Source organism: Acipenser ruthenus, chromosome 20 (genome assembly GCF_902713425.1).
Source record: "Acipenser ruthenus chromosome 20, fAciRut3.2 maternal haplotype, whole genome shotgun sequence".
NCBI classification, from domain to species: Eukaryota; Metazoa; Chordata; class Actinopteri; order Acipenseriformes; family Acipenseridae; genus Acipenser; species Acipenser ruthenus.
In genome coordinates this window covers 13,167,075-13,180,100 of record NC_081208.1, presented here as the reverse complement: position 1 = coordinate 13,180,100, position 13,026 = coordinate 13,167,075, and the positions used below count along the sequence as shown (strand labels likewise).

At 42.8% G+C, this 13,026-nt stretch overlaps 1 protein-coding gene across 2 annotated transcripts; it reads right to left on the bottom strand.

Annotated features, from left to right (window-relative positions):
• Window positions 1–2,984: 2,984 nt before the first annotated feature.
• LOC117425550 (uncharacterized) lies at window positions 2,985–13,010 on the bottom strand. Of its 2 annotated transcripts, XM_034042542.3 has the most exons (11): window positions 12,587–13,010; window positions 11,377–11,502; window positions 10,970–11,125; window positions 10,415–10,508; window positions 10,171–10,277; window positions 9,923–10,027; window positions 9,495–9,532; window positions 5,998–6,139; window positions 5,741–5,848; window positions 5,430–5,576; window positions 2,985–4,888 (listed from the first exon to the last, which is right to left on the bottom strand). In XM_034042542.3, the coding sequence occupies exons 1-11, from the start codon at window positions 12,651–12,653 to the stop codon at window positions 4,578–4,580; spliced, it is 1,401 nt and encodes a 466-aa protein (XP_033898433.2). In that variant the 5' UTR covers window positions 12,654–13,010; the 3' UTR covers window positions 2,985–4,577. The 2 variants fall into 2 exon arrangements, with proteins under 2 accessions (XP_033898433.2, XP_033898434.2); XM_034042543.3 differs by lacking the exon at window positions 11,377–11,502.
• Between the last annotated feature and the right edge of the window lie 16 nt (window positions 13,011–13,026).

Genomic DNA, 13,026 nt, shown 5'->3' with positions numbered 1-13,026 from the left:
TTCTGTCAATTAGTGTTAATTAGTATCTTTTTCTATTTAAGACCTGATCACCTGCACCCTTTCTGTCGAGTGTTTCGTTTTCCTCCTCCTCCCCTCCTCCACCTTCATACATGACTTTGCATCGGTCGTCTCTGGGGGGCAAGTGAGTCTCACTTCCCCGACCTCAGGGTTAGGCATCCGCCTCCCTTACCTTCAGGGGGGTTCTCACCATGTGAGTCAGAGCGGACCCCCGGCCATACCCTGTCCTGTCGCAGCTCCTGCGCTTATCTTGCCTCACTCGAGGCTCTGTTCAATTCTGTCTTTCTTTTGGGACATGGCCCTCGTGCTCGAGTCCCATACTAACCTCTATGCTTTGTCCTTATTTCAGGTCCCAGGCAGCGTGACGTCTCGATCAATCAGGGGTTTAACGAGCGCCTCTTACAGAAGTCTCAGATGCTGGGTACCCCTCTCGCTCATCTCCTTTCGTATCCCGGTCATCCGGGACCAACTTCCTCTCGAGGGGCGGCTCTTTTTTCGGTATGCTGGGCCTCAGCCCCTGGGATGTGTCGGCATCGCCGCCCTCCGTCAGCGACCACCTTTCTATCCTGTCTTCGGTATGCTGGGTCCTCTGCCCCTGGGATGCGTCGGCATTGCCGCCCTCAGTCAGCGACCATCTTTCTATCCTACTAACTGCTGCTTCTGCTTTTCCTTCACCCCAGCTCACGCCCCGTGAATCTCCATTTGTGACCCCTGGTCCTTGTTTCTTTTTTCAGGTCAAAAAAGTCCCCTGGCTCGACATTGTCTATACCTTTTACGACATGCCTTTTACACCTGGGATAATTCTGGTTGCTCATTGCACTCTTTCTAGAGCAGCAATATCTTTTTCTGAACATAGTATTCTAGGTGAGGTCTTACTAATGCATTGTAAAGTTTTAACATTATTTCCCTTGATTTAAATTCAACACTTCTCACAATATATCCGAGCATCTTGTTGGCCTTTTTTATAGCTTCCCCACATTGTCTAGATGAAGACATTTCTGAGTCAAAATAAACTCCCAGGTCTTTTTCATAGTTCCCTTCTTCAATTTCAGTATCTCCCATATGATATTTATAATACACATTTTTATTGCCTGCATGCAATACTTTACACTTTTCTCTATTAAATTTAATTTGCCATGTGTCTACCCAGTTCTGAATGCTGTCTAGATCATTTTGAATGACCTTTGCTGCTGCAACAGTGTTTGCCACTCCTACTATTTTTGTGTCATCTGCAAATTTAACAAGTTTGCTTACTATACCAGAATCTAAATCATTAATGTAGATTAGGAATAGCAGAGGACCTAATACTGATCCCTGTGGTACACCACTGGTTACCTCGCTCCATTTTGAGGTTTCTCTTCTAATCAGTACTTTCTGTTTTCTACCTGTTAACCACTCCCTAATCCATGTGCATGCATTTCCTTGAATCCCTACTGCGTTCAGTTTAAGAATTAATCTTTTATGTGGGACTTTGTCAAAAGCTTTCTGGAAATCTAAATAAACCATGTTGTATGCTTTGCAGTTATCCATTGTCAATGTTGCATCCTCAAAAGAGTCAAGCAGGTTAGTTAGACACGATCTCCCTTTCCTAAAACCATGCTGACTGTCTCCCAGGATATTGATTCTATCGTGTTATTGTATTACACAGCGAGATGCTCCATTGAACTATAACCAGCGGCTCATATATGTAATGCAACTAGAAAAATCCATGTACACAATTATATTACACACTTTCATTCACACTGGAGGCACGAACATCACAGGATTATTACATAATATATTTGGCGGTGTCCCTGGGTCAGATAGCCAAATTGTTTGTATAATCGAATTACAACTGTGAAATTCCACCCTCAATAGAGGAAAGAAAATAAAACCATTGGTTTAGAGCTGCTTTAAAAGGGGGGCAGTGGGAATGTTGCTACAGCAAATCAGAGGTAAGAGAATGGATTTTAAAGATGGTCAGCGCTCCTTTAAAGGGAGGGGCCAGTGATAATGTTAAGAAAGCTAATCAGAGGTGAGAGAATGGGTTTTAAAGAAGCATTGGTTAGCACACCTTTAAATGGAGGCAGTTCTAATCTTAATAAAGTTAATAAGAGGTAAGACAGCGGATTTTGAAGATGGTCAGCACTCCTTTAAATGGAGGCAGTGCTAATCTTAATAAAGTTAATAAGAGGTAAGAGAGCGGATTTTGAAGATGGTCAGCACTCCTTTAAATGGAGGCAGTGCTAATCTTAATAAAGTTAATAAGAGGTAAGAGAGTGGATTTTAAAGATGGTCAACGCTCCTTTAAAAGAGAGTTAGTGATAATGTTAATAAAGTTAATAAGAGGTAAGAGAGTGGATTTTGAAGATGGTCAGCACTCATTTAAAGGAGAGTTAGTGATAATGTTAATAAAGTTAATAAGAGGTAAGAGAGTGGATTTTGAAGATGGTCAGCGCTCCTTTAAAGGAGAGTTATTGATAATGTTAATAAAGTTAATAAGGGATGGATTTTAAGAAGTCTTTGTTGGCACGTATTTGGAGTTACAAAGCAGATGCTGACCTTTACCCACACAAAAGATTTGTTTCCATGGAGACGCAGTTTAAATGTCAACACAAACTGAGCGCAGCAGCGTTTGAACTTGTGAGCTGTCTTTAGTTTAAGGAGTCAGTTGCAGTGTACTTGTGGTTTAGTTTAGAAACCTCTAAAGAACTGAAGTAAACTAGTTTGAATTGCAGTGTACCAATCAGAAGATCCAGTTATCTGAACGAGTTACACTGATCATGGGAACCAACCCATAGGCCAATGTAGGGAGAACTGGTATTTAAACAAAGAGAATGAATGAATATGTGTAATGGGCTTCCTTGATGAGCACACTTATTATACATATCTATCACCCACTTCAAGAGCACATAGATAATAACTGACAATAACACACGCAATACCATTATCTCTTTTTTATGAATTTTATCAAAAACTTACATGGTATAAAAACTAACAAAAAATAACATGGTATAAAAACAGAAAAGAGAATGAGAATATAGCACAGTATATTAATCTCAGCAAGCAGTGATATTCAGATATCCCAGGGCCCCACACTATCAGTGTTGCTTTGGAGACAAGGCCATTTTTATCACAAATTCCAGGTGCTGAAGTTTTAATTTGAAAGATGTTTGATCTACCTACCTACTTCTACGGTCCTACCTCAACATATAGAAAATATACCAGGATGTTTGACAATTTAAAAAACAAAATGTTACTAACATTTACTACTTAATGATCATACTCCCTATTTGGTGTATGCAGCGGACTCAATTGATTGAGACTTGTGAGCTGAAATATAGTTTGAAGATCCCTTTCCTTTTCTTTTCTTGTCCCTTTTGCTTCCCTGAGCTGAATCAGAGTTTCCACAGCATGGCACTGCTATCATACCCCCGGCTGCTGCAGGTATTAGCAGAACCACGACTGTCTCTCTGTCTGTCTGTCTGTCTGTCTGTCTGTCTGTCTGTCTGTCTGTCTGTCTGTGTGTCTGTGTGTCTGTCTGTCTGTCTGTCTGTCTGTGTGTCTGTCTGTTTGTCTGTCTGTCTGTCTGTGTGTCTGTGTGTCTGTCTGTCTGTCTGTGTGTCTGTTAGTCTGTCTGTCTGTCTGTCTGCCTGTCTGTCTGTCTGTCTGTTAGTCTGTCTTTCTGTCTGACTGTCTGTCTGTCTGCCTGTCTGTCTGCCTGCCTGTCTACCTGTGTGTCTGTCTGTCTGGTAGTCTGTCTGTCTGTCTGTCTGTTTAGTTCACATGAGACTGACAGAAAGCCTCAAGGAGGGAGGAAGCGTACGTGCCTGCCTGCCTGCCTGCCTGCCTGCCTGTCGGCAGCTAAAACTACCCAAGGGAATGGAAACAAGCTGTGAAGACAGTGCCTGCTTTGCTTTTGATGCAGCTGAGTATTACATTGAATATCATTGCGAGACAGTGTAAGATAACTCTTCAGCATGCACTGTTGAATAAGGCAATATCACTTAAGTCCACTTCATGACACCCTTTTGTTAATTTTAATATTAAAAGCTGCAGACTGTAAAACTTCATAGTTTACTACGTTCTTTCAGAGTTTAGTTTCATTAAACTGCAGACAAACACAGTGTCCCACAATCCTGTTCAGTTTGCCACTACAATATAATTCCTTCTTTGTGTCTGTTAGTTCACTACATTCTTTCACAGATTAATGTTATTAAAACAGTCTCATCCCATTGTAGCTGTCCTATACTTGAGATACTATTGCCCTTAAGTATAATACAAAACCTTTGTAAAGCCACTGTCTGTCTGCATTCCTGTATAGTGCCACTGTCTCTATTCAAGTCTGTCATTGGACGATTTAAAAGGTTTGTTTTGACGCATTTACAGTATCTTAATTTTTTTTAAATATGTTGCAAAAACAACACTGAACAATAAACTCTGTGGAACTATAAGAAAGTCAAGCAGACAAGCATTTGGCCTACTGTCTTCGTCAGACAGTGATATCTGCGCGGTGCTGCAGTGAATTTCAGGACGCCCCTGCACTCAAGGATGGTAGCCCCTGTTTTCAGTTGGAATTCCTAACCGGTCCACTCATTTTCCTGGGGCTCAGAATTACACCCCAGTCTCCCAGGACAGGAACTGGCTTTCCCAAACTGTGCGGCCCCTTCTGTGATTAGCCCAGGGCTCGACCCGGCTTCTGTGGTGTCATTTCCTATCTGAGACCGGTGCTTGTCACTCAGAGGCGGACTCACAACGATTTGGATCTCTGATTGTCCTGCACCGAAGCACTCAGAGGCGGTGACTGTGGGCAGGGTCAGGCCATCGACCTCGATGTCAGAGGTCACTGAGGGGTCACAGATTGTAAACTGCTGCCGGAGATTTAGATTATCTGTAGATTAATGAGAACAAATATAAGACAAATAGGAAAATTCATATTCCTCAATCCTAAACATGTCACAGATAAAATAGGATGCTACTAAGAAAGTAAAGCAGACCAGCATTTGGGCTCTAGTGCCTTCATCAGTGTTATTGAAACTAGAAGAGACCGAGTCAAGCAGACCAGCGTTTGGGCTCTAGTGCCTTCATCAGTGTTATTGAAACTAGAAGAGACCGAGTCAAGCAGACCAGCGTTTGGGCTCTAGTTCCTTCATCAGTGTTATTGAAACTAGAAGAGACTGAGTCAAGCAGACCAGCGTTTGGGCTCTAGTGCCTTCATTAGGGTTACTGAAACTAGAAGAGACCGAGTCAAGCAGACCAGTGTTTGGGCTCTAGTGCCTTCATCAGTGTTATTGACGTGAAACTAGAAGCAGACATGTGACCTGGCTATCAAATGTATAGAGCACATATGTACTTTAAGTGTGACATCATTTTAGAATTTCTATTTCATTTATCAGGGAATGCCATGCATCTCCTCCGGATTGGTCACTTACTGTTTGATGTGAGATTAAGGTAATTTCCCAAACTGCCCTTGTCGCTATGGAGGCTCATGGGTAATTCTTTAGTCTGGTCTGGGAACCCCTGCTGCAGAGGAATTGTTGTCTCTGGTAGGAGGACCAATTCTGGTGAGACACCAGCTTCTACAATAAAACAAGCACTTTTAAAAGCGTGTCTAACTGATGACAAAAAAACAAGTGACGTTACAGTCCCGTTGGCAGTCCTTCAAAGAGAGCATTGCTAATAAGAGCTGAGAGAATGGATTCTACTAATTGATTTTAGGGGGGGGCGGGGATATGACATTTACCTGTCTTTTGTAAATCCTTTAAGGACAAGCAATTCCAGTTAAATGTATTCTCCTTAACTGGTGTGAGGCAGTCCAGGCTCCTCGAAACTGGAAACCAGTTATCAGAAACTGGAATCAGTGGTTTTGCGAGAGAGAGAGAGAGAGAGAGAGAGAGAGAGAGAGAGAGAGAGAGAGAGAGAGAATGTTTACTGCATTACTCCTGAGTTTAGTTTGCGCACTCTGCTTTGTTGTAAAAAAATAAAACAGACTTTGCTTACGATTCTCTGCACCGTCTCGAATGAGTGTTTTGCACGAGGCTCCTTCAGGGTCTGTCTCTCGCACATTCAGTCCGAATGGTAGCAAGTGTGAACACACCTCCTCACACACATACTCATTACCTCCCCCAGTCAAAAACACGACCTGTGACAGAGGGAGCGAGAGAACACCAATTACTAGAATATATTGTAATACATGAAAATATTACACATGTTTCACACAACACATTCAGAAAATAAAAAAACAAAGAACACAAACCTAATATAAATATAGAACAAAGCTGCAAAAACCCCTGGGGTGGATTACATTGAAGATTTTGTTTAATAACATTTGCAGTTCTGAAGCGTTTGCTGATTTTCCGATAGCAGGTAGGCTGTCACACTTTCAGTGCTTGTGACGTTATAATGAATTGTCACTCTGAAGGTTTATGTCAGCATGGAAATATCTGAACAATACCAGGGTACTTAAAATAACTTCAAATTCACACCTTCACCCCTCACCTTCCCCCTCACACAGAGAAAGATGCACACACACATAGAGACACACCAAGAGACACACACACACACACACACATACAGATACAGAGACACACATACACACACAGAGACACACGCAAACACACACACATACAGATACAGAGACACACACACACAAACACATACAGACACAGAGACACACGCAAACACACACACACACACACATACAGACACAGAGACACATGCAAACACACACACACACATACAGATACAGAGACACACATACACACACACAAACACATACAGACACAGAGACACACGCAAACACACACACACACACACATAGACACACACATACAAACACATACAGACACAGAGACACACGCAAACACACACACATACAGATACAGAGACACACACACACACAAACACATACAGACACAGAGACACATGCAAACACACACACACACATACAGATACAGAGACACACATACACACACACACAAACACATACAGACACAGAGACACACGCAAACACACACACACAAACATCCAGAGACACACATACACACACACACACAAACAAATACAGACACAGAGACACAACAAGAGACACACACAGACATTGAGACGTAGAAACACACTGAGACACAGAAACACACAGACACACAGAAACACATACCGCATTGAGATACAGAAACACATACAGACACTGAGACACACAGATACATACAGACACAGACACTGAAACACACAGAGAAAGATGCACACACTCACAAACACATACAGACACAGACACAGAGACACACAAACACATACAAACACACACAAGGAAAGATACACACACACTCAAACACATACTGACACAGAGACACACCAAGAGAGACACACACACACACAAACACATACAGACACAGAGACACACGCAAACAAACACATACACACAAACACATACACATACAGAGACACACCAAGAGACACACGCACACACACAAACACATACAGACACAGAGACACACACACACGCACACACAAACACATACACACACAGAGACACACCAAGAGACACACACACACTGCAAGTCTCTCAGGGACATGGGTCCTTTACGCACGCATGGTTTGTCGAGACTTGGGAACATCTTGGATGGGAGCAGACTGAAGGACTCACACTGTACTGAGTTGTGCTCTTTCACGTGCCCTCCTGTGTACGCTTGGATGGGAGCAGACTGAAGGACTCACACTGTACTGAGTTGTGCTCTTTCACGTGCCCTCCTGTGTACGCTTGGATGGGAGCAGACTGAAGGACTCACACTGTACTGAGTTGTGCTCTTTCACGTGCCCTCCTGTGTACGCTTGGATGGGAGCAGACTGAAGGACTCACACTGTACTGAGTTGTGCTCTTTCACGTGCCCTCCTGTGTACGCTTGGATGGGAGCAGACTGAAGGACTCACACTGTACTGAGTTGTGCTCTTTCACGTGCCCTCCTGTGTACGCTTGGATGGGAGCAGACTGAAGGACTCACACTGTACTGAGTTGTGCTCTTTCACGTGCCCTCCTGTGTACGCTTGGATGGGAGCAGACTGAAGGACTCACACTGTACTGAGTTGTGCTCTTTCACGTGCCCTCCTGTGTACGCTTGGATGGGAGCAGACTGAAGGACTCACACTGTACTGAGTTGTGCTCTTTCACGTGCCCTCCTGTGTACGCTTGGATGGGAGCAGACTGAAGGACTCACACTGTACTGATTTGTGCTCTTTCACGTGCCCTCCTGTGTACGCTTGGATGGGAGCAGACTGAAGGACTCACACTGTACTGAGTTGTGCTCTTTCACGTGCCCTCCTGTGTACGCTTGGATGGGAGCAGACTGAAGGACTCACACTGAAATCCATTTGAGGCTTTCTTGGTGACTGCTTCCCAAGCATAAGCAACTGTTTAAAACCTGATAGGTAGGCCTGTATTTTTTTCACTGTAAAATGGCTTATTTCTTACGGTCTAAAAATAAATATTTCAAGATATTTCACAAAAACGTGATATTTATTAAAGTAGAAAAAAATTGTGTAGTCACGTTCAAAATTGATAATTTTCTCTATAGTTAATGCTTACCTGAAAAATTGTATAATATTTCGTTTTTTATGTCCAACAGCTGGTGTCTTTGGTTGAAGACATTTGAAAGAAATCGTGCAGCTGTCCTTTGATCTCTCTGGGATTCTGCTTTTGTGGGTTGTAATTCTATGTCTGTTCCTTCTTTGTTCGTTAAGACATACACACTTTGTGTTTGTGGCTTTTATTGTCTGTTTCTTATTGTTATTGTTAAAAAAATGTGAACACTTAACGAATGAATAAAAAAAAGATTTGTGTACCATAACATTTAGACTTTACTGGGACCCCCAACATTTTCACTGGGACCCTTAAAACGTCCTCCAGACACACACGCACGCACACACACACACGCACACACGCACACACTTAGAGACACACACACACACACAGAGACACAGACACACACACACACACACATAGAGACACACACACACACACACACACACGCACACACACACACACACACACAGACACACACACACACAGACACATACACACACGCACACACGCACACACACACGCACACACACGCACACACATAGAGACACACACACACACACAGAGACACACACACAGACACACACACAGACACACACACACACACGCACACACGCACACACATAGAGACACACACACAGACACACACACACACACAGACACAAACACACACAGACACACACACACACGCACACACACACAAACACACACAAACACACAGACACACACACACACACACACAGACACACACACACACACACACACACACAGACACACACACACACACAGATACACACACTGAGACACATCACTGACACAAAAAGAAACACACACACACACAAAGATAACCAGATACATACACAGACCCACTGAGACAAAGATATAGACATACAGATAAACACATAGATAGATAGATTTCTCTTACCTTGTCCATACATGCAGTTGATTGTCTTCTTTGAATAACTAAAAGAAATAAGAATAATAATTTTATTGGCATCTCTAGTAATATTGATTTAATGAGTTTCTTGTATTACTCTGTCTTATAGTTTGGAATAATCTTCACTCTAAATATCTGTTAGTAGGCACATTGTTTAGCATTACTGGTGTGTGGTTGGAGGCTGTCCATCTATCTGTCAGTCTGTCTGTATGTCCCGCTGATATTTTAAGAGGCAGTTTTTCAAGTGCCATGAAACTTGAAAAACTGAGAAACTCAAAACTTGGCAGTGACATTGTTTAGTTATTAAACGTATGAGAGTTTAGGGCTATGAGGAGATTCCTGTCAGGCTGTCTTTACACCTGCCTGTCCTTGTATCTGAAATACATAGAAATCAGTAAATGAATGCGATGTCCTACCTCTGGTCTCCTTTCTCCGGTAACACAATATGAAAAGGACTGTAAACGCCGCGGCAGAAATGGCAAAACCAGCCCAGAGAGAGGCAGGCAAAACCCAACAGAGATCTGGAAAAACAATACAGCGTAGTTTGAGCCTGGATATAATATAATCCCCTCCTGAGTCTGCTATGTAGTTAATTATGTTCTGCCACAGTTTGGGATTCTTTCTTTGAAAAGCAGGGTGCTGCTGTGGAAAGACTCTTCTCTACCTTTGGGGCTGGGAGGGGGGCTGGGAGGGGGGCTGGGTTTCCCGATACAAACTGAATCTGTAATGCTGCTCCCAGCTATTTGCAACATCTGTCCAATCTCTGTGCAGCTGGGAAAGATAGGGAGAGAGAGAGCATTAGAAATCTCTGTCCAGTTTATTACAGCCATCTCACTGAAACTTCAACACCAGAGACCTGAGAATCATGTAACACACACGCACACACACACACACTGTCAGGTACCCACTTAGTATGGCTACGGCAGGGTGTTTCTGAGTCAGTCACGTTTGAGAAAGTGCCTGGTTTGCAGGAGACGCATTCAGTATCGGACCAGGGTGTGGCTGAGAGAGAGAGAGAGACAGAGAGAAAGGGGTGAGGAGAGAGTATTCTGATAAACACGATGCGGTTCTCTAACAAGCTGTCATACCCTGGTAGTTTTACTATGATTAGAAAACAAAAACAGCCGTCACCGCTAAGAATTTGTTCAGAACATTTCACTTTCCTGTGTACATGTCATTCTGTATTTCACTTTCCTGTGTACATGTCATTCTGTATTTCACTTTCCTGTGTACATGCAATTCTGTATTTCACTTTCCTTTGTACATGTCATTCTGTAGTTCACTTTCCTGTGTACATGTCATTCTGTATTCCACTTTCCTGTGTACATGTCATTCTGTAGTTCACTTTCCTGTGTATATGGCATTCTGTATTACAGAGTTCTAAAATGCACTTTTTATATGGAATAGTTGTTCCAGATCACAGTCGTACAGACAGACAGGCCGATACACAGACTGCTACTCACCCAGTTGAACCACCCCCTCTCCCTGTTGGCATTGTTGAACAGGATTACAGTAATCACACCCATTATTGGTTTTATGGGAGCAGTAAAAACCAGTTTCACATTCGCACTGGGCATTACGGAACCTGGTGCAAACAGAGACTATCCTCAAATTACTGCCTGTAAATAAAAACAGAAAAAAGCATTAACTTTAGTTTGCTTGACTGTTTCTTCTAGTTTCACCCCATTAACACTGATGAACGCACCAGCCTCTTAAAGCCGTATTGCCCCTTTCTCTCTCTCTCTGTTCTTCCCCCTCTCCACATCTGCAATGAACGACTGATTGTATATGTTCTAATGTTTCATATGTTCCAGTAGACATGTACCCCTTCACCTAACCAGACTGTGAGCCCCAGCAGACACACACTCACTGGGATGGCAGGTGTTGCAGGCCCGGCAGGTTTTGCTGGTGTTCTCCTGGTCCATGAACTCTCCACTGTTGCAGGGCTCACAGCCAGTCTCTCTGTCTCTGGTGCAATCAAACTTCCAGCGTTCCCCTGTTCATGGGATTCCAGTTAATTTCAAAACTCTAGTTAGAATTACAGCACTGTGGCTCAGCGAGCAGCCCTCAGGAAGCAAGCAAAGTGTTCTCTTAGCCCAAGTGTTCAAGAAGACAGAGATGACCACGGTCACAATATGCCAAGGCCAATCACAATACGAATCAATAAATACAAATGTGCATCAACATATGAAATGGACTGAATAAGTAAGAGAAAAGCAATAGGCAAGTGTGTGTAAATAAACTATAATAATAAACTAACTGACAAACTGAATTAACACACATAAAATGCAGCAGCAGCTCTAACAGTAATTATGAGGACGAGAATGAATTTGAACACAATATTAACACAGCATTGCTCTGCACACATAAAATGCAGCAGCAGCTCTAGATTACTGTTGGAATGACAAGTCAGTTTTGAAAAGACTGAATAAAACATTTGAATCAGAGTCTGATGATGATGAGTTATCAGGTTACAAACAGTACTGTATCAGTTTTGAACTGGTTAAAAACAAATCGCTAGCGGTGCTAAAAAGGTGTTCTTTTAAGTTCCTGTTCCTTTAAACTGAGCATTTACAAAGAGAAAATTCTGTTCACGAAGCCAGAGTGTTCTCATAGGTATTCCTATACACTGAGACGACTGTCTCAGTGCAGGCACACACACACACACACACACATACACACACCCACACACACACATACACACACACACACTCACACACACACACACACACACATACACACACACACACTCACACACTCACACACACACACACACACACTCAGACACACACACACACACATACACTCACACACACGCACACACACACACACACACATACACTCACACACACGCACTCACACACATACACACACACACACACTCACACACATACACACACACACACACACTCACACACACACACACTCACACACATACACTCACACACACGCACACACGCACACACACTCACACACACGCACACACGCACACACGCACACACACTCACACACACACACACACACACTCAGACACACTCAGACACACACAGAGACACACAGAAAGAAACACAGAGACTTACCCTTCTTACACTTCTTGCAACATGTATTTGCCTTCTTAACAAAATAGTCGCTGTCTGTACAAGACATCTTATGTGTCTCTCTGTCTATCTCTCTTAAGGTACAAGGCTACTATCTGTCAGTGATATAAACTAATAGAAAGGAATCTCAACCTCTTTCCCCGTTTGTTACAATACAAAACTGTGAATAAAACTTTCTATCTCCTCCTCTCTTTCTCTTCAAGGGTCTCTGTAAAAGAAATAGGCTGTAAGTGAGCTCTGTAAGTCTGTAAGTGAGCTCTGTAAGTCTGTAAGTGAGCTCTGTAAGCCTGTAAGTGAGCTCTGTAAGTCTGTAAGTGAGCTCTGTAAGTCTGTAAGTGAGCTCTTTAAGTCTGTAAGTGAGCTCTGTAAGTCTGTAAGTGAGCTCTGTAAGTCTGTAAGTGAGCTCTGTAAGTCTGCGCATT

Bases quoted from the DNA above. Each gene is read 5' to 3' on its own strand.
- LOC117425550 (XM_034042542.3), bottom strand. From the start codon at position 12,653: ATGTCTTGTACAGACAGCGACTATTTTGTTAAGAAGGCAAATACATGT. The intron at 11,126-11,376 runs GTGAGTGTGTGT...TTTTATTTACAG, and splicing joins CTGCAACACCTGCCATCCCA to GCAGTAATTTGAGGATAGTC. The intron at 10,278-10,414 runs GTGGGTACCTGA...TATCTTTCCCAG, and splicing joins CCCTGCCGTAGCCATACTAA to CTGCACAGAGATTGGACAGA.